Source organism: Pipistrellus hanaki (genome assembly GCF_964339955.1).
Source record: "Pipistrellus hanaki genome assembly, chromosome: 2".
Taxonomy (NCBI): Eukaryota; Metazoa; Chordata; class Mammalia; order Chiroptera; family Vespertilionidae; genus Pipistrellus; species Pipistrellus hanaki.
In genome coordinates, this window is record NC_140504.1 from 61,180,233 (window position 1) to 61,200,744 (window position 20,512).

Here is a 20,512-nt window from a genome sequence, read left to right on the forward strand (position 1 = left end):
TGCAAATGATGAGAATTCCTTCTTTTTTATGGCATAGTATTCCATTGTGTAGATGGACCATGGTTTTTGGATCCAATCATCTGCTGACGGGCACCTAGGCTGTTTCCAAATTCTGGCTATTGTAGATTGTGCTGCTATGAACATAGGGGTGCATATATCCTTTCTGATTGGTGTTTCTAGTTTCTTGGGATATATTCCTAGGAGTGGGATTACTGGTTCAAATGGGAGTTCCATTTTCAGTTTTTTGAGGAAACTCCACACTGTTCTCCACAGTGGTTGCACCAGTCTGCATTCCCACCAGCAGTGCACGAGGGTTCTTTTTTCTCCGCAACCTCGCCAACACTTGTCGTTTGTCTATTTGTTGATGTTGGCCATTCTGACAGGTGTGAGATGGTACCGCATTGTTGTTTTGATTTGCATCTCTCATATAATTAGTGACTTTGAGCATGTTTTCATGTGCCTTTTGGCCTTCCTTCTGTCCTCTTTTGAAAATATTCTATTTAGGTCCATTGCCCATTTTTTAATTGGATCATTCATCTTCCTTTTATTTAGTTGTACCAGCTGTCTGTAGATGTTGGAGATTAAACCTTTATCAGTGGTGTTATTTGCAAATATGTTCTCCCACACCGTGGGCTTTCTTGTTGTTTTGTTGATGGTTTCTTTTGCTGTAAAAAAGCTTTTTATTTTGATGTAGTCCCATTTGTTTATTTTCTCTTTAGCTTCCATTGCCCTAGGGGCAGTATCAGTGAAGAAGTTTTTTTGGCATACGTCTGAGATTTTGCTGCCTGTGGATGCTTCTAGTATTTTTATGGTTTCCCGTCTGATGTTTAAGTCCTGTAACCATTTTGAGTTTATTTTTGTGTATGGTGTAACTTGGTGATCTAGTTTCATTCTTTTGCATGTGTCTGCCCAATTTTCCCAACACCATTTATTGAAGAAACTGTCTTGACTCCATTGTATATTCATGCCTCCTTTGTCAAATATTAATTGAGCATATTGATTTGGGTTGATATCTGGGTTCTTGATTCTATTCCATTGATCTATATGTCTGTTCTTGTGCCAATACCAGGCTGTTTTGAGAACAGTGGCTTTGTAATACAGTTTGAAGTCCGGTATTGAGATCCCTCCTACTTTACCCTTCTTTCTCAGGATTGCTGTGGCTATTCGAGGTCTTTTATTGTTCCAAATGAACTTTTGGAGAGTTCTTTCTAGGTCAGTGAAATATGCCCTTGGTATTTTAATGGGGAGTGCATTGAACCTATAGATTGCTTTAGGAAGTATGGACATTTTGATGATGTTGATTCTACCAATCCATGAACATGGTATGTTCTTCCATCTCCTTACATCATCCTCTATCTCTTTTTTCAGTGTCGTGTAATTTTCTGCATATAGATCCTTTACTTCCTTAGTTAAGTTTATTCCTAGGTATCTTAATTTTTTTGGTGCAATGGTAAATGGAATTGCTTTTTTAGTCTCTGTTTCTGTAGTTTCACTGTTGGTGTATAGAAATGCCATGGATTTCTTGGCGTTAATTTTGTATCCTGCTACATTGCCAAATTCATTTATTAAGTCAATTAGTTTCTTAATGGAGTCTTTTGGGTTTTTTATGTACAATATCATGTCATCTGCAAATAGGGATAACTTTACTTCTTCTTTTCCAATTTGGATGCCTTTTATTTCTTCCTCTTGTCTAATTGCAATGGCTAGTACTTCCAGTACTATGTCAAACAGGAGTGTCGAGAGTGGGCATCCCTGTCTTGTTCCTGTTCTTAGAGGGAATGGTTTTAGTTTTTGCCCATTGAGTATAATGTTGGCTGTGGGTTTATCATATATAGCTTTTATTATGTTGAGGTATGATCCTTGTACTCCCACCTTGTTAAGAGTTTTTATCAGGAAAGGGTGTTGGATTTTATCAAATGCTTTTTCTGCATCAATTGATATGACTATATGATTTTTATCTTTCAATTTGTTTATGTGATGTATCACATTTATTGATTTGCGGATATTGTACCAACCTTGCATTCCTGGAATAAATCCTACTTGGTCATGGTGTATGATCTTTGTGATGCTCTGCTGGAGCCGATTTGCTAGAATTTTGTTGAGGATTTTGGCATCTATGTTCATGAGGGATATTGGCCTGTAATTCTCTTTCATTGAGTTGTCTTTATTTGGTTTTGGTATTAGGGTGATGCTGGCTTCATAGAAGGAGTTTGGAAGTGTTCCTTCCTCTTGAATTTTTTGGAAAAGTCTGAGGAGGATAAGTTTTAGTTCTTCCTTGAATGTTTGGTAAAACTCTCCTGTGAAGCCATCCGGCCCTGGGTTTTGTTTGCTGGAAGCTTTCTGATGACTGTTTCAATTTTTTCCCAAGTCACTGGTCTATTGAGATTTTTAGATTCTTCCTGATTGAGTTTTGGAAGTTTGTATTTTTCTAGGAATATGTCCATTTCCTCCAGGTTGTTCAGTTTGTTGCAATAGAGTTGTTCGTAGTATTTTGTAACAATCCGTTGTATTTTGGTGGGGTCTGTTGTTATTTCACCTCTTTCATTTCTGATTTTGTTTATTTGGGTCCTCTCTCTTTGTTTCTTAGTTAGCCTGGCTAGAGGTTCATCTATCTTGTTTATTCTTTCAAAGAACCAGCTCTTGGTTTTGTTGATCATATGTATTGCTTTTTTGGTCTCTGTGTCATTTATCTGTGCTCTGATTTTTGTTATTTCCTTCCTTCTGCTTACACTGGGCTTTTCTTGTTGCTCCTTTTCTAACTCTTTGAGTTGTAGAGTTAGATCATCTGTTACCCTTTTTTCTAGTCTTTTGCAATAGGCTTGTAAGGATATGAACTTCCCTCTCAAAACTGCTTTTGCTGTGTCCCATAGATTTTGGATTGTTGTGTTTTCATTGTCATTTGTTTCCAGGATGTTTTTAATTTCTTCCTTGATTTCTCTGATAACCCAGTCCTTGTTTAATAGCATGCTGTTTAGTCTCCATGTGTTTGCTTTCTTTGGATTATTTTTATTGTAGTTAATTTCCAGTTTTATGCCATTATGGTCTGAGAAGATACTTGATATGATTTCTATCTTCTTGAATTTGAAGAGACTTTGCCTATGTCCCAAAATGTGGTCTATCTTTGAGAATGTCCCATGTGCACTTGAGAAGAATGTATATTCTGTGGCTTTGGGGTGGAGTGTTCTGAAGATGTCAATTAATTCCATCTGGTCTAGTGAGTCATTTAGGATTGATATTTCTTTGCTGATTTTTTGTTTAGATGATTTGTCCAAGGGTGACAGTGGGGTATTAAAATCTCCTACTATGATTGTATTGCTATTAATCTCTCTCTTAATGTCCTCCAGCAGTTTTTTTTATGTATTTGGTTGCTCCTGTATTGGGTGCATATATATTTACCAGGGTTATTTCTTCTTGTTGGATTGTTCCCTTTAGTATTATGAAGTGGCCTTCATTATCTCTTATTATGTCCTTCACTCTGAGATCTAATTTGTCAGAAATAAGTATTGCTACCCCAGCTTTTTTTTCATTTCCATTTGCCTGGAAAACTTTTTTCCATCCCTTCACCCTCAGTCTGTGTGCATCTTTTTTTCTGAGGTGGGTTTCTTGTAGACAACAGATGTATGGGTCTTGTTTTCTTATCCAATCTGTTACTCTATGTCTTTTAATTGGAGCATTTAATCCATTTACATTTAAGGTTATTATTGATAAGTACACATTTGATGCCATTTTTATTCTATACCCGTGTTCCTTCTTCACTTCCTATTTCTTTATTTTTACAGTAGACCCTTTAGCATTTCTTGCATTGCTGGTTTGGTGGAGATAAATTCCTTCAGTCTTTTTTTTGTCTGTGAAGCTCCTGATTTCCCCTTCAATTTTGATTGATAGCCTTGCTGGGTACAGTATTCTTGGATTCAGACCCTTCCTTTGCATGATTTTGTATATTTCATCCCATTCCCTTCTGGCCTGATAAGTTTCTGTTGAGAAATCAGTTGCTAGTCTGATGGGGGTTCCTTTGTATGTAACTTTCTGTCTCTCTCTGGCTGCTTTTAAGATTCTTACTTTGTCGTTGTTGTTTGCCAGTTTGATTATAATGTGCCTTGGAGTCTGTCTTCTGGGATTCATTTTGCTTGGGACTCTGTGAGCATCTTGGATTTGTGTGGGTTTTCTCTTCTCTATTTCAGGAAAGTTTTCTGTCATTATTTCTTGAAATACTTTTTCCATGTCTACCTCAGTTTTCTTTCCTTCTGGAACCCCTATTATTCAAATATTATTTTAATTTGTATTGTCCCAAAGCTCCCGTAGGCTCTCCTCCTGCTTTTTAATCTTTTTTTCTAGAAGCTGCTCCACTTGGGTATTTTTTTCCATCTTATCTTCTAGCTCACTGATGCGGTCCTCTGCTTCATCTAGTCTACTCTTGATGCTTTCTATTGAGTTCTTCATGGTGGCGATGTCATTTTTCATTTCTTCTTGGTTCTTCTTCAATTCCTCATGGTTCTTCTTCAATTCCTCATGGTTCTTCCTCATTTCTTCTTGGTTATTGTCAAATTTCTCTTCCATTCTTTTTAGCCATCCTATGATCATTATTCTGAATTCTTGCTCTGGTAGGCTGCTTACCTCTGGCTCGTTTACTTCCTTTTCTGGTGATGCCTGCTTTTCTTTCATGTGCGGACTATGTTTTTGTTTCCCCATGGCCTCTCTTCTCAGGATGTCTGGTTATGTGGTGTTCCTTCTCCTGCGTTGATTTAAAGGTACAAAATACAACACTACCTGTGGCTGAGATGTGGAGGAGGTGTGGACTTGTGGAATCTGGGGAGAGTAGGTGGTCCAGGAGCTGCATATTAGCTTTTTATTATCTACTAGAGGCCCATTGCACGTAGATTTGTGCAATAGGCCTTCCATCCCCTGGCTGCCGGTACCAGTTTTCCTCTGGCACCAGGGACCTAGGCCTTTGCTCTGGCTGCAGCAGAGAAGCCAAGCCTCTTCAGTCTTCAGTCTTCCATCTTTACTCAGGCCAGAGCCTTCAGTCTTCGCTCTGTGACTGTGTATGCAAATTAACCTGCCATCTTTGTTGGCTTAATTTACATATTCCTGATTGGCTGGTGGGCATCACAGAGGTACGGTCAATTTGCATATTTCTCTTTTATTAGTATAGATACTAGAGGCCCAGTGGACGAAATTTGTGTATGGGGAGGGGATCCTTGGCTCAGCCTGTACCGGGACTGTGGCGCATGGGAACAAAGAATTTTCAGTAACCACCAGAGGCTCACCCTGATGACAGGGACCAGCACCCCGCCTCCGTCTGGCACCCCCACTCACCTGCACCACCATCCTGCTGTGGCCGACACCCACCATGTTCTGTGCTCTAGGGCTAGGGCTAGGGTTAGGATTAGGGTAAGCTACCCAATCCGAACCCCTCAAGGGATGTCCAACTGCCAGTTTAGGCCTGATCTCCAATGGGCATCCCTCTCACAATCCGGGACTACTGGCTCCCAATTGTGCACTTACCTGCCTGATTCCCCCCTAACCGCTCACCTGACTGCCTGATCACCCTCTAACTTCCCTCCCCTGCCAGCCTGATCACCCCCTAACTGTTCCTGCCTGCTGACCTAATCAACCCTAACTGTCTCTGCAGGATTAGGCCTAAACCGGCAGTTGGACATCCCTCTTGCAATCTGGGACCACCGGCTCCTAACCACTCACCTGCCAGCCTGCCTGATCCCCCCTAACCACTCTGCCAGCTTGATTGGCCCAAAGTACCCCATCCAACTGGCCTGCTTGCCCCCAACTGCCCCCCTGCCATCCTGCTTGCCCCCAATTGCTCCCCACTGCCAGCCTGATTGCCCCCAAATGCCCCTCCCCCCCACCGCATCCCAGGCCAGGGACACATGCAGGCAGTGTCACATCCTCAGCCAGGGATGCAAGCAGGCAGCGTCATGTCAGTGCTGGACAGGGATGCATGCAGGCAGTGTCATGTTAACGCTGAGCAGGCCTCCACATGCCTCTGTCGAGGGCTGCCCATGGACTGAGCCATATTGACAGCCTCCTGGTGATAGATTGTGATGGTGTGATGCAAGTCTCCGATGCTGCAAGTCCCCACCTGCACCTGCTGTGCATGCAGCCTGCTGATAGATTGTTACGCGTGAGGGTGTCCCGACAAATTTGCATATTACCCTATTATTAATATCCTATAAAATAAAAGAGAAACATGTAAATTGACCTCACCTCTGCTACACTCACCAGCAAATCAGGAGTGAGTATGCAAATTGACCCAACAAAGATGGAGGGTTAATTTGCATACACAAGCACCAGGTGAAGAGCAGAGTGGGGCAGCCAGCAGAGAGTGGAGTGGCTTGGGAACTTGACTCCCCAAGCTGCCAGAAGGAGATCAGAGAGGGAGAGCTGGAGGCTTGGAGGACGTGGCAGAGTGGGAAGCCATGGGATGGAGTCAGAGAAGGAAGGGAAAACCAAGAACACAGGGAGCACCAGGAATTCTGGGAATAGTAGTTCTGGTGGTAGTCCCAGGCCTGGAAGTGGAAGCCCAGAGCATGGGGAGCACCAGGAATACTGGGAATCATAGTTCTGGTGGCAGTCGGGTCTCCTAGACACTAGAGCAGAGTGAGCGTGGAGCAGTTACTGTTGTGGTGGGGGATGGAGGAAAGCAAAGGTGAGAGACATAAATAAATTAGTGTGTAGGAAAAAATAAAGAGAAGATACCCTAAAATTTCCAGGAAATCTCCACCAATGAAGCTAAGAAAAAAAAAAAAAAGCCTCTATTCTGTGAGCAACAAACCAAACTGGGTTGGGTTTCAGACAATTCACTTATATGATTGCAAATACAGAGAAATTCCCGGATTGGAAAGAGCTCCCTGAGGGCTCCCAGATTGGAGAGGTTGCAAGTCAGGCTGAGGGACCACTTCCTGTGCATGAATCTTCATGCACTGGGCCCTTAGTACAATAGATAAATAAAAACATAATATGCTAATTTTCTGGTCATCCAGTTGGCCATTCAACCAATCAAAGCATAATATGCTAATGGTATGTTAGGCCACTCAACTGCTCACTATGATGTGCACTGACCACAAAGGGAAATATGCTCTGACCAGTAGGTGAGCTTGCTGCTGGGGTCCAGCCAATCAGGACTGAGCGAGAAGGGCCGGACATGCTCTGGAGCCCTCCCATGATCTCTCCCTGGCTGGTGAACCTCCTGTGTCCCTCTCTGGTATCTATTGTGTACTGGTGGGTTCCCGGCCTGCACCCTCTCACAATCCAGGACCTCTCAGGGGATATTGGAGAGCCAGTTTCAGCCTGATCCTGAAGGCCAGGCTGAGGAACCCCCCTGGTTCACAAATTTGTGCACTGAGCCTCTAGTTGAATATATTCCTTATGCTATACTTTAACATTCCTATGACTGTTCTGTAACTACCAATTTGTATTTCTTAATTCCTTCACCTTTTCCACCCATCTGGCAATCATCAGTTTGTCCTCTGTATACATGAGTTTGTTTCTGATCTATTTATTTATTTATTTACACTTGGCCCGGTGCATGAAATTTGTGCACAGATATGTGTGTGTGTGTGTGTGTGTGTGTGTGTGTGTGTGTGTGTGATCCTCAGCCCAGCCAGCACCCTCTCCAATTTGGGACCCCTTGAGGGGGCCAGGCCTGCAGGGGAGGGCAGTTTGGGGGGACCAGGCCTGCAGGGGAGGACAGTTGGGTGGGACTCAAATAAATACTCAGAGAGATTGGGCCTAAAAGGGCAGTTGGACATCTCTCTCAAGATCCAGGACTGCTGGCTCCCAACCGCTTACCTGCCTCTGCCTGATTGCCCCTAACCTCTTTTTCCTGCCAGCCTGATCACCCCCAAACCATTCCATTGCCAGCCTGATCGATGCTTTCCTGCTCCCTGGCCAGCCTGATTGCCCCTAACTGTTCTCCCCTGCAGGCCTGGTCACCCCCAACTGTCCTTCTCTGCAGGCCTGGGTCCCCACCCCACTGTCTTCCCCTGCAGACCTGGTTTCCCCCCAACTGGCCTCCCCTGCCAGCCTGGTCACTCCTAACTGCCCTCCCCTGAAGGCCTGGTCCCCCCCAACTGTCCTCCCCTGCAGGCTTGGTCCCCCTACAACTGTGCTCCCTGCAGGCCTGGTTCCCCCCAAACTGTTCTTCCCTGATGGCCTGGTCCCCCTGAACTGTCCTACCCTGCAGGCCTGGTCTCCTACCCCTCCCCCCCGAACTGCCCTCCCCTGCTGGCATGGTCCCACTCAACTGCCCTCCCCTGCAGGCCTGGTCCCCCATAACTGCCCTCCCCTGTAGGCCTTGTCCCCCCCAACTGTTCTCCCCTGCAAGCCTGGGTCCCACCCAACTGTCCTCCCCTGCAGGCCTGGTCCCCTCAAACTGCCCTCCCCTGCAGACCTGGCCCCATCCCCAACTGCCCTCTCTTGCAGGCCTGGTCACCCCCAACTGCCCAAAACTACCCTCCCCAGCCATCCATTTGTGGCAGCCATCTTGTGTCCACATGGGGGCAATTATCTTTGACCATATGGGGGTAGCCATCTTGTGTCTTGGAGTGATGGTCAATTTACATATCACTCTTTTATTAGATAGGATTTTGTTTTTTAGATTCCACATGTAAGTGAAATCATATGGTATTTGTTTTCTCTGTCTGACTCAGCACAATAACCTCGTTCTGTCCATGTTATTGCAGATGACAAGATTTTATTATTGTTTTATGGCTGAGTAATATTCCATTTATATTTGCACCACTTATTCTTTACCCATTCATTTATTGCTGGATACTTAGGTTGTTTTCATATGTTGGATACTGTAAATAATGCTGCAACGAAAATATGGATGTATATGTCTTTTCAATTTAGTGTTTGGGTTTCTCAGATAAATGCTCAGAAATGAAATTGTTGGATCCTTCTTTGTCTCTTGTTATATAATCTTTGTTTTAAAGTCCATTTTGTCTGGTATAAGTGTTGCTACCCCAGATTTTTAATTTCTGTTTCCATTTTCATGAAATATACTTTCTATCCCTTTACTTTCAGTTTGTGTATATCTTTTATTCTGAAGTCAGTCTCTTGAGAACAGTATATGTAAAGGTCTTGTTTAGCTATCAGTTCAACCTCCATATGTCTTTTGATTGGATCATTTAATCCATTTGCCTTTCAAGTACTTGTTATAGATATGTATTGCAATTTTATTATTCATGTTTTGGATCTTTTTTCTCTCTTCTTAAAGAAAACCCTTTAACATTTCTTATAGTACTAGTTTGGTGGTGATATACTCCTTTAGCTTTTTTTGGGGGAAGCTCTTTATCTGTCTTTTAATTCTAGATGATAACTTTGCTGGATATAATCTTGGTTGTAGGTTCATGCTTTTCATCACTTTGAATATCTCATGCCAATTCCTTCTGGCTGGAAAAATTTCTGTGGAGAAATAAGCTGACAGTGTTATGGGAGCTTCCTTGTAGATAATTAACTGTTTTTCTCTTGCTGCTTTTAAGATTCTCTTCGTCTTTAATCTTTGGTATTTTAATTATGACGTGTCTTGGTGTGGAGCCTCTTTGGGTTTATCTTGTTTGGGACTGTAGGTGCTTCCTAGACTTCTATGTCTATTTTATTCACTAGATTAGGGAAGTTTCCAGTCATTTTTTCCAATAGGTTTTCAGTTCCTTGATCTCTCTCTTCTCCTTCTGGCATCCCCATGATGCAAATATTGGTATGCTTGAAGTTGTCCCAGAGGCTCCTTAAATTCTCCTTATTTTTTTTTTTTTGGGGGGGGGGGGGGCGGGGAGAAGGAGAAGAAGGCTCTTTTCTGCTTTATCTTCCAGTTTTCTGATTTGATCCTCTGCTTCATCTACTCAACTATTGATTTCCTGCGATGTATTCTTCATTTCAATTAGTGTATTCTTCGTTTCTGACTGCTTCTTCCTTACATTTTTCTTACCCCTGCTTTTGTTTCCTATCTCTTTGTTGAAGTTCACTAAGTTTATCTTCTTATTGAGCATCTTTATAACTAGTGTTTTGAACTTTGCACCTAGTAGATTGCCTGTCTCCATTTTGTTTAGTTATTTTTCAGGAGTTTTATTCTGTACTTTCATTTGGGGTGGATTTCTTTGTCTCTTAATTTTGGCTGCCTCCCCATGTTTGTTTCTATGCATTAGGTAGAGCTGCTACATCTTCTGGGATTGGTCGAGTGGCCTTATGTAGTAGGATTGCTAAAGGGCCCAGTGGCATAGCCTCCCCATTCACCCGAACTGGATGCTCCAGGTGTGTCCCCTGTGTGGGATGTGTATACCCTCCTGTTCTAGTTGAGTCTTCATTGCTATTGGCACCATTTTCTGTGAGGACTGGCTTAGATCACTATGGAGGATAAGCTCTACAGGGGCTGGCCCCAGAGAACAGGAATGACTTCAGCAATGCCCGGTGCCTGCTGAGTCCATCCCTTGAGTGTGTTCTCATGGAGGAGGTTGGGTGGTACTTTGATGTGGTCTGAAGCTCTCCACAAGGTGCACTGGCTCTGGGACTTCCTGGGAGGTGCAGGCCAAGGTCAACCTGTGCCTTGACCAGAGTCTCCTGGCATGAGCTACACAATGACCTGCACATGGCTGCTACTTGTGCTGGGCTTGGAGGTGCCCAGGAGAGACCAAGCTGAGAACCAAGGCAAGCTACCACTAGTGCTGGGCCTGAAGCCACTTACAAGAGGTACATAGCAAGGGAAAGACCAGATGTTTCTGGTTTAAGAGATTTTAGAAAAATGTGAAGCATGATCCAAGATAGGCCATTTGTGTGGAAAAGCCACTGGAAATGTCTTGGGGTGGGGTTTCAGGGAATCACAATGGCAGGGAAAATGGTGACAAGTTGACAGAGACACAGATATTTGCACTTGCATGTTGACTCAGTGGGAGCAGGGCTCAGAAAAGAAACAGTGGCCTCTGCCAGTACTTCTGTCTGGGAGAAAGCTGCCCCTCCAACTCTCACCTCCAGGCCAGATTACTCTGTCCCTCCCTGTACATCCCTAGTGCCCAGGCACTGGAACTCAGAATAAGTCAATCTGAGTAAGTCTGTTTGTGGGTCCTTTCAGGGGAACACCTGGGACTCTGTCTCACTCAGCTATAATCCAAGCTGGTTTTTACAGCCAGAAGTTAATGAGGACTTCTTTTTCTAGCACTGGAATCCTGGGCTGGGAGCCTGGGATGGAGTTGGGATTGCTTGTTCTTTAGGGGATCCTCTGCAGCTGAAATATCTATCCTGATTTTTATCTGCCACATGTGGACGTGGGACCCATTCTGAGCCTCTGCCCCTCCTACCAGTTTTGATGTGGCTTCTTCTTTATATCCTTAGCAGTAAGACTTCTATTCAGCTTGATTTCAGGCAGTTCAGAATGATAGTTCTTCTGTAGTTTAATTGTAATTCTAATGTGGGAGGATGCGATTACTGCATTTACCTATACCCCCATCTAAACCCAGAACTCCCACTCATCTTCTTTATTACGCATGTTTATAAATTATCCAATCAAGGCTATACATAGAAATTTTGTAGTTGTTGTTGTTGATCCTCACCTGAGGAAGGGATGGGGAGAGAGAAAAACATTAATGTGAGAGAGACAGGTTGATATGTTGCCTCCTGCATGCTCCCCAACTGGAATCGAACTCTCAATCCTTCAGTGAGTGAACTGATGCTCTAACCCTTGAACTACACCAGCCAGGGCATATATAGAAATTTTTGACTAAGGAAAGGTTATTGGATTATCAGTGGATGTAGTTATTTATGGAATTTCTTATTAAAATGCTCAACATGTGAAGTGAGCTAAGGTTATTTAAAAAAGGATTACATATACATTTGTTTCTTTTAAAACTATCTTTCTATAGGCACTGTTCGAATCTATGATTTTGCTAGCAAGGTTTTTTTGACTCATGTGAAATTCAAACAAGGAGGCACCGCCCTTGCTTGGGTACCTCGTCTGGTAAGTTTATTATAATGAACTTTTACTAGATTTTATTAATGAATATAGTATACAGTGCTATTTCTTGGAAATACAAATATTTTTTGACTCTGGATTTCAGAGAAGAATAAACATTTTAAGTTAGTTTAGTCACTTAGAATGTGATAGAAATCATATGTTGACCTTTCTATTGTTGCAATTTTGTTCCTGTTTTAATGAAAATCTATTTTTATGCTACCTGCTGGTTAGTAATAGTTCCATGTTACAAAATAATTACACAACAGAACTTTTTGTATATATCTTCTATTTGCCTCGCTCTGATTTCATTCATTCTCTTTATATTTCCCGCATGCCTACCAAGTGCTGGCTTTGTTCTGGTTTCTATAGCAATGAACAAAGATAAAAATACTTGCCCTTACTGCACCTTACACTATCGTGGAAGACACGAGGCAGAGACAGACAATAAGTAAATCTGTGACATGTTAGGCAATGATAAGAGCTATAGAAGAAAATCAGGAAGAGAGAGGGAGTTGTTCTAGTTAACTATTGCTGTGTAATGAACTATCACAAAATGTTGTGGTATAAAGCAACCATCATTTTATTTTGTTCACTTACTCTGTAGATTGGGAATTCAGACAGGTGACAGCAGGGATGGGTTATCGCTGCTCCATGGTTTTGGGGACCTCAGCTGGGAGGACTTGAATGGTTGGGTCCTGGAATTATCTGACACGTAGTTGACAGACACTCCTCCAACATTTGCTCACGAGTGGTTGAATTGCCATTGTTTACCCATCTCATAGTCATCCTAGAATAGATGGGGGTTACCAGAAAGTGGTAGAAGGAATCACTAATGGATAGCCATTGTTAAATGACTTGTCTACTAGTAAATAAAGTACAAATGCAACATAGTATAAGTTTCCTAATCAACTAATTTCAGATTTCTTGCATTTAATTTTTGCCTAAGGTAAGCTTCACCGGAGCACAGATTATTATAGGATTTGAAGATGGGGTTGTTCGAGTTCTTGAACTTTATGATCCAAAAGGGCTCACAATTTTTGCAGGACGGAGGAAATATTCAAATGCAGATCTTCATTTGAGTCGTGTTTTCAAACCCCATACTGCTCAGGTTACTGCGTTAGCTTTTGAACGTGATGGAGAAATTCTAGCCACAGGGGTGAGTAGTAGATTTTCTTTGTTTTCTATTGATCTTTGATGGTAAACCTTGCCTTATTAATCTTTCTACTTAATGATGCCATATTTGATGATGATCATTTCTGAGAACATATCCATATTTTGCTTTCTTTGTATTCATATTCTTTCAGCATGGTCTGCGCATGACATGTAAAAATATTCTTACCATTTGAGTTGTAATGTTTATTTTAAAGTAATAGAAAATTTCAGCTGGGAGTCATACAAGATATTTTATCTATAATCAATATTTTATAGCATAGGTATATTCTCATAATAGAAGAGAAAAATGAAGAGAATGATTACGTAAATTCTTTGTACATTAAAAGGTGAGCATTAGCATTGGGGAATATTTTTTTCTGAATTAATTTTACTACAGGTATAGTGATTGTTTTTTCAGAACCGAATACTGGAATACATGGGTTGTCAAGTGTTTTCATGGGGAAAATAAAGTAAATATTTGAAATAAGAATTTTTCCAGAACAATCTGGGATTCATAATAATTGTAGGTATAAGCATGCATATAGGAATAAGTGTACAGTGGTTATATGATAGTTAATAAATGCTGCTTTGAACTCTGTGGAATGGATTTTATAATAATATATATTTGGCTAACTTGTTATTTTTCTTAGAGTAAAGATGAAACTGTGTTCTTCTTTGAAGTGGAAAAGGATTATAAACCAATTGGTTATATTAATACTCCTGGGCCTGTTTGCCAGTTAGTATGGTCTCCGGTCTCTCATGTAAGTAATTGTTATTTGTTTTCATGCTTAAATTTTAATTACTACACAATGAAGTGATCTGATAGAGAATAGCAAGTGCAATTATTAGCCCAATACTTGGCTTCTGCATTGAGGGACCAGGATGCTGCTCAGCTTGGCTGTTACCCTGTTTCCCCGAAAATAAGACAGTGTCTTATATTATTTTTTTTCTCCCAAAGTTGTGCTAGGTCTTATTTTCAGGGGATGTCTTATTTTCGGGGAAACACGGGTAGTATATCCTCAGGAGTTTCACATTTTCCTCATTATCTCCTCTTCCACACTCTAATTAGTTGGCCACAGTCCCCTCTGAAAACGTTGGGTTATATCCAGCTTTGCTTCAACAGTGGTGCCTTATCTTGATAACACAATATGTCAGAACTAGATTCATGCACCAATGGGGTCCCTCAGCCTGGCCTGTGGGGATCGAGCCAAAACTGACTTTCTGACATCCCCTGAGGGGTCCCAGATTGTGAAAGGGCACAGGCCAGGCCAAGGGACCCCACTGGTGGACAATCGGGGCTGGGGAGGGACTACTGGAGGGCTCCAGGGCATGTCTGGTCCATTTCACCCAGTCCTGATTAACCGGAACCTAGTGTTTGCCCCTGGTGGTCAGTGCATGTCATAGCAATTGGTCAAACAGTTGAATGATTCGACACTTAGCATATTAGGCTTTAATTATTCAAGACTAGAAGCTTGGTGTATGAAATTTGTGCATGGGGAGGGGAGAAGGGAGTCCCCTCAGTGCAGCCTGCACCCTCTCCAATCTTGGACCCCTTGGGGTATGTCCCCGGGATGAAGCCTAAACTGGCAGTCAGACATCCCTCTCACAATCTGGGACACTGGCTCCTAATTGTTCGCCTGCCTGATCACCCCTAACTGCCCCCTCCCATGCCCCACCCCCGCCAGCCTGATCACCCCTAACCACTTCTACCTGCTGGCCTGATCACCCCAAATGCCTCTCCCCACCGACCCCAACCATCCTGGTCACCCCCAACTGCCTCCCACTGCTGTTCAGTCATTTAGTAGCCCCTCACTAACCCCCCTGCTGGCCTAGTCACTCCACACAGCCTGCTCTTCAATTGTTTGGCTGTCCCTCAGTAATCCCCTATCAGCCTGGCTGTCCCATGCAGCCTGCTGTTTGGTTGTTACTGTGAGGCCATCCTGGACAATTTGCATTTACCCTTTTATTAGTATAGATATGTTGACTTGGGTCTGTCAGTCATTCTGATGTTTCTGATGTTCACAAGTTCTGTTCTAAGGTTTGTACTTCTCTTCTGCTCCCATCCCATGTCCATTTTCACTTTTAATCTTTCATTCTCTCTTTCTTAATGACAACTACTGATTTAGTATTGATTACTAATCTTGTGTAATGCCTATAATTTCCCTAAGTTTGTGCATAGGATGATTCAGCCATCTAAATAGTGATTGAATGTCTAAACTGGGTGCTGTACTAGGTTCCAGGATAATAATAATACTGATGATCTGCATAGAAGTGATATCAGGATTACTGGGTTAACATTTATAATCTGTTTTTAAGATCTTTTAAAGAAAAGAGATAGAAAAATGTAGTAATATCAAGAAAAGTGTCTTAAATTAACAATGCTCATTTTTAAAAATGCATTTATTTTTCAATTACAGTTGACATACAATAGTATATTAGTTTCAGGTATACAATACATTGATTAGACATTTATAAAACTCACTAAATGATCACACTGATAAATCTAGTATCCATCTGACACCAAACATAGTCATTAAAATATTATTGACTACTAGAGATCCGGTGCATGAAATTTATGCATGGGGGGGGGTTCCCCTCAGCCCAGCCTGCACCCTCTCCAATCTGGGACCCCTAGCTCTAGACTAGCAGTTGGACATCCCTCTCACAATCCTGGACCGCTGGCTCCTAATCACTCATCTACCTGCCTATCTGGTTGCCCATAATTTCCCCCCCTCCCACCAACCTGATTGCCCCTCACTGCTTCTGCATGTTGGCCTAATCACCTTTAACTGTCCCACTGCTGACCTGGTCACCCCCAACTGCACCCCCACACCAGCCTGGTTGCACCTCATGGCCCCCCGCCATATAGTCTGCTTGTTCAGTTGTTTGGTCATCCCTTGGGCTGATCCTGGGTGGCTGGGGGGCTGAGGAGACTGGGGGACTCTGGAGGCAGGTGCATAGAGAAGCTGGACCTACCTGGGTGCAGGCCTGGTCGTGCCACACGCCTGCCACGCCTGTGGGTCTGAGGGGACTGGGTGCTGCCATCTTTGGGCACTACCATCTTTGAGGGTGTGACAGTCAATTAGCATATTCCCTCCTTATTGGCTATGGTCACTGCCACCTTTGTGAGGGTGTGATGGTCATTAGCATCTTTCCTCTTTATTAGATAGGATAATAATCCCTATGCTATACTTTATATTCCTATGACTATTCTATATCACTAATTTATACTTCTTAATCTTTTCACCCCAAACCCCTCTCCTCTGGCAACCCTTAAAATGTTTTTTGTATCTATGAGTCTGTATCTGTTATGCTTGTTTATTTTTAAAATTCCACATATAAGTGAAATCATATCGAATTTGTCTTCATCTGTCTTATTTTAAAAATATATTTTTATTGATTTCAGAGAGGAAGGGACAGAGAGAGGGAACTAGAAACATCAATGATGAGAGAGAATCATTGATCGGCTGCCTCTTACACACCCCCTTACTGGAGATTGGGCCTGTAACCAGGCAAGTGCCCTGACTAGGAATTGAACCATGACCTCCTGGTTCATAGTTCAATGCTTAATCACTGAGCAACACTAGCTGGGCTATCTGACTTATTTCACTCAGCACAATACCCTCTAGTTTCCTCCATGTTGTTGCAGATGGCAAGATTTCATTCTTTTTTTATGGCTGAGTTGTATTCCATTGTATATATGCACCAATTCTTTATCAAGTCATCAGTTGATGGACATTTAGGTTGTTTCTATATATTTACTATTGTAATTGATGCTACAATGAACATATTGATGTAAATGACATGTTTAATATATATATATATTTTTTTTTAGCCTGAAAGTACTTTACTGATTTTCTGCGAGAATGGCTATATCCTTGAAGCTCTACTTCCAACCATAAAGGAGGACGTGGAGGATCTTGATTTAGTTACCTATGAAATCAAAGACATGAGAATAAAATGCTTCCATTTCTCAAGTGTCAAATCTAAGATTCTGGTATGAGATATCCTTTAATATTTTGTTTCTCAGAATATAAAATATTCTGTGTTAAGTGCTGGGAAGATACAAAGAGGAATAAGACATAGACCCTGTATCTGAAGGCAGTAGTGAATAGATATTAACATCACAGCACAAAGAAAAGTGTTTTAGGGACATACAGAGGAAAGGATATCTGATACTGATGGAAGCATGAAAGGAGGTCAAGGATGACTGTGTGGAGGTGACATTCAGTCCTCAAAGACGGAGAAGAATTTTGAAAGATTGAAAATGAGGAGGAAGGCAATAAAAGGTGGGAGAACACCCCGGGGGAAGGCAGGCTTGTTTTGGTGTTTGGAGGAAATGAAGAATGGACTGGTAAAACAGAGGGAGGTAGTTTGTGGTGGGATGTAGCAAAACTGTGCCAATATATGGGACTCTTTAAATGCTAGCCAAGATGTTTCCACTTATTTCTTAGGTTATTGGAATCCACTAGAGTTTTTGAGGTGTGGATTGATGCAATGAGAGCATGTAAGTTAGAATTCTGAGAGGCAAACAGAATAAAGAGGTAAAAAGTGAGAGTTAGGAATGCCAGTTTTAGGGGCTTTTTGCAATAATCAGTTGACAGTGCTGAGGGCCAAAGTCACTGTTTATTAAAAATAGAAACAACTTCCCTCATAGACTATTTCAGTGTTATTGGAGAAGGGGCCTGGCCAGTAGTGGGTTTGCCTAGAGCAAGCATGTCCAACTCATGGCCCGTGGGTGGCATGTGGCCCACAACAAATATTTTTGCAGCCCAGCCAATATAACGGTATGTAAGAAACATTTTAATAAAAGTTTCGTAACTTCATTTTTTACAATATCCTGTTACACATAATTATTAATAGCGAACTACAATGTTTGCTAATGACCGATTACTATAATCGTGCTGCATTCATTTCTCTTACACACCTTACACGCAGGCGCATCATCTCTCTCCACCAATACTAGCAGCAAATATTTTAGCAGCTGATTGCCATGTACTGACTTGCTTGGTGTGGGCAACAGGAAATATTTCACTTTCGGAGAACCAGAAAACTAGGTTTATTTGAGTTATATTTATTAATTTGTGCAGTTATTCAGTGTCTGGTAAGTTAATGTTCAAGAAAAAAATATTAATTTTTATTAAAATGTTCTATTATTTTATGTTAACAACTACTCATTGATTTCAGCCCTTTGTATTCAGCATGTCTCTATTGAAATAAACCTACGTTTCTATGAAATCTTTTGTGGCCCACATAAACTTAAACCTTGTTTATTTGGCCCGTGTTAGCCTTTGAATTTGACATACTTGGCCTAGAACCTCTGATAGTGTGTGGGTTCCTGACTTCAAGTCGGAAAAATTTTCACAACAGGAGTCCAGGTGAATTCTAGAGGATGTTTATGAATGCTGGGGACAGCGAACAAGGAAGGGCTGAGGCATTGAGCCTAGGCTGGTCTGCTTTGGCTCACTAGGAAGTTGGGAAAGGGGGGTCTTGGGGACAGGTTCAGGGGTTTGCCCTGTGGTCCCTCAAACTTTACGAGATGTATGCCTGTGGGGGAAGAAGAGGGAGGGAGAGCTCACTGGGACCTTGGCTTTGAGGGCTTTTAAAAAGGCTGGTGTTTTTTTTAAAAAAACGAGAGGTCCTAAGGGAGGATCTCAACAGAATATTCATTACTTTTATGCTGATGTGTCAAAATGAGATTAATTCCCTTAACTTCCTATGTCCTTGGTTGTGGTTGGCAAATAGCACTAATTAGATTTCTGCTATCTATCTCATTAAGTAGGGTGATTTAAGCTATTCACCCTCTTGTTGGGGAGAAGTGCAAACCATTTACTTTTAAGTGCTTTTTATTAAGGAAGAAAGGATTTACTAGATGGCTGCAAACTGCTGTTTAAGTATCTGTCTCAGTTTCCCTATTCCACTTGCTAAGGAATTTTCCTAGCCTCTTTACTCTCTCAAGTCCACCTAATTGTTGGACTGACAGGGTAAGACTCTGAGATAAATTGTATTTAGCTTCTTTATTAGGGAAAAATAAAACCCCCAATTAAATAATTTCTATAAATCCAGGATCAGTTTCGGGGGGAGGGGGGAAGAGAGGAGGGGAGGGTTAATATAGAAATAAAGTTATTCCAAAGATTTGAAAATTTTAATGATAAAAATATATCCCCAAATTGATATATATTGAGTTTCTCTAAGATGTCTTCCTTCTACTTTTCTTTGTCATCCCCAATAATATAAATGAATGAATGATTGTAATTGTTTTCACATCTCCTTAATGTCTCTTTCACAAAAGAGATTCATAGAAGTTGAAAAGAGAAAGAAACTCAAGGAGTTGAGAGAGAAGGAAAAGGAAGAGAGGAGGAAACGGCTAGCAGAGATGGAAGAAGATGGGGAGATGGTGGAGGGTAAGGAAGAAGAAGAGGAGGAAAAGGAGGAGGTAGAGGAGCCATTACCTGAAATCTTTACTCCATCAACCCCCAGTCGCATCCTCTGTGGGTTTTACTCTGGACCAGGGAAGTTCTGGGTTTCTTTGGTGAGTAATAATGTAATAAGTGGTTGTTTCATCATCCTTCACCAACATATTTGATAGTCATTATTTTTAGTACATTTTTACTTTTTCACTCTTATGGTAAGACTTCATTTATTAATTACTATTAAAGATGTGGATTTTGGTTCTGACCCTGGTCCCAGAACAGATAAAAGCAGCATCTGAGTCACTCAGGGAATATTGATTGGCAGCTAAGGGGCAGCAGAACTCTAAAGGAAGGTAAGGAAGGGTCTGCTGGACAGGATTTTCTGACCAAGCAACCAGCATTGTGGCGGTGGAGACCTCTCTCAGAGCTACAGGCTCAGAGGGAAGGCTGCGCCATCTTACCAGGAAAGGAGGATCTTCTCTGAGGCCTGGAAAACCCACAGCACAGGAGACCATCGAGCAGCTGTGATGTCCCAATTGGCGCAAACACGTGGATTCAAGGCAGTTCTTCAATCACCCACGGAAAGGAGAAGGAATACCACATAACCAGACATCCTGAAAAGAGAAACCGTGGGGAGACAAAGAAATAGCCCGCACATGAAAGAAAAGCAGGCATCACCAGAAAAGGAAGTAAACGAGTTAGAGGTAAGCAACCTACCAGAGCAAGAATTCAGAGTAATGATCATAGGATGGCTAAAAAGAATGGAAGAGAAATTTGATGATATGAATAAGAAACAAGAGGAAATGAAAAAGAACCAAGAGGAATTGAAGAAGAACCAAGAGGAATTGAAGAAGAACCAAGAGGAAATGAAGATGAACCAAGAAGAAATGAAAAATGACATCGCTACTATGAAGAACTCAATAGAAAGCATCAAGAGTAGACTAGAAGAAGCAGAGGACCGCATCAGTGAGCTAGAAGACAAGATTGA

The 20,512-nt window shown here is 41.9% G+C and overlaps 1 protein-coding gene across 1 annotated transcript in view; it reads left to right on the top strand.

Annotated features, from left to right (window-relative positions):
• CFAP44 (cilia and flagella associated protein 44) overlaps positions 1 to 20,512 on the top strand; it is a 119,489-nt gene that overhangs the window by 36,338 nt on the left and 62,639 nt on the right. Inside the window, exons 14-18 of the mRNA XM_084873970.1 lie at positions 11,868 to 11,962; positions 12,906 to 13,115; positions 13,762 to 13,872; positions 16,947 to 17,108; positions 19,404 to 19,643. Coding sequence (XP_084730096.1) covers positions 11,868 to 11,962; positions 12,906 to 13,115; positions 13,762 to 13,872; positions 16,947 to 17,108; positions 19,404 to 19,643 — 818 coding nt within the window. The remainder of the gene's footprint in view (positions 1 to 11,867; positions 11,963 to 12,905; positions 13,116 to 13,761; positions 13,873 to 16,946; positions 17,109 to 19,403; positions 19,644 to 20,512) is intronic.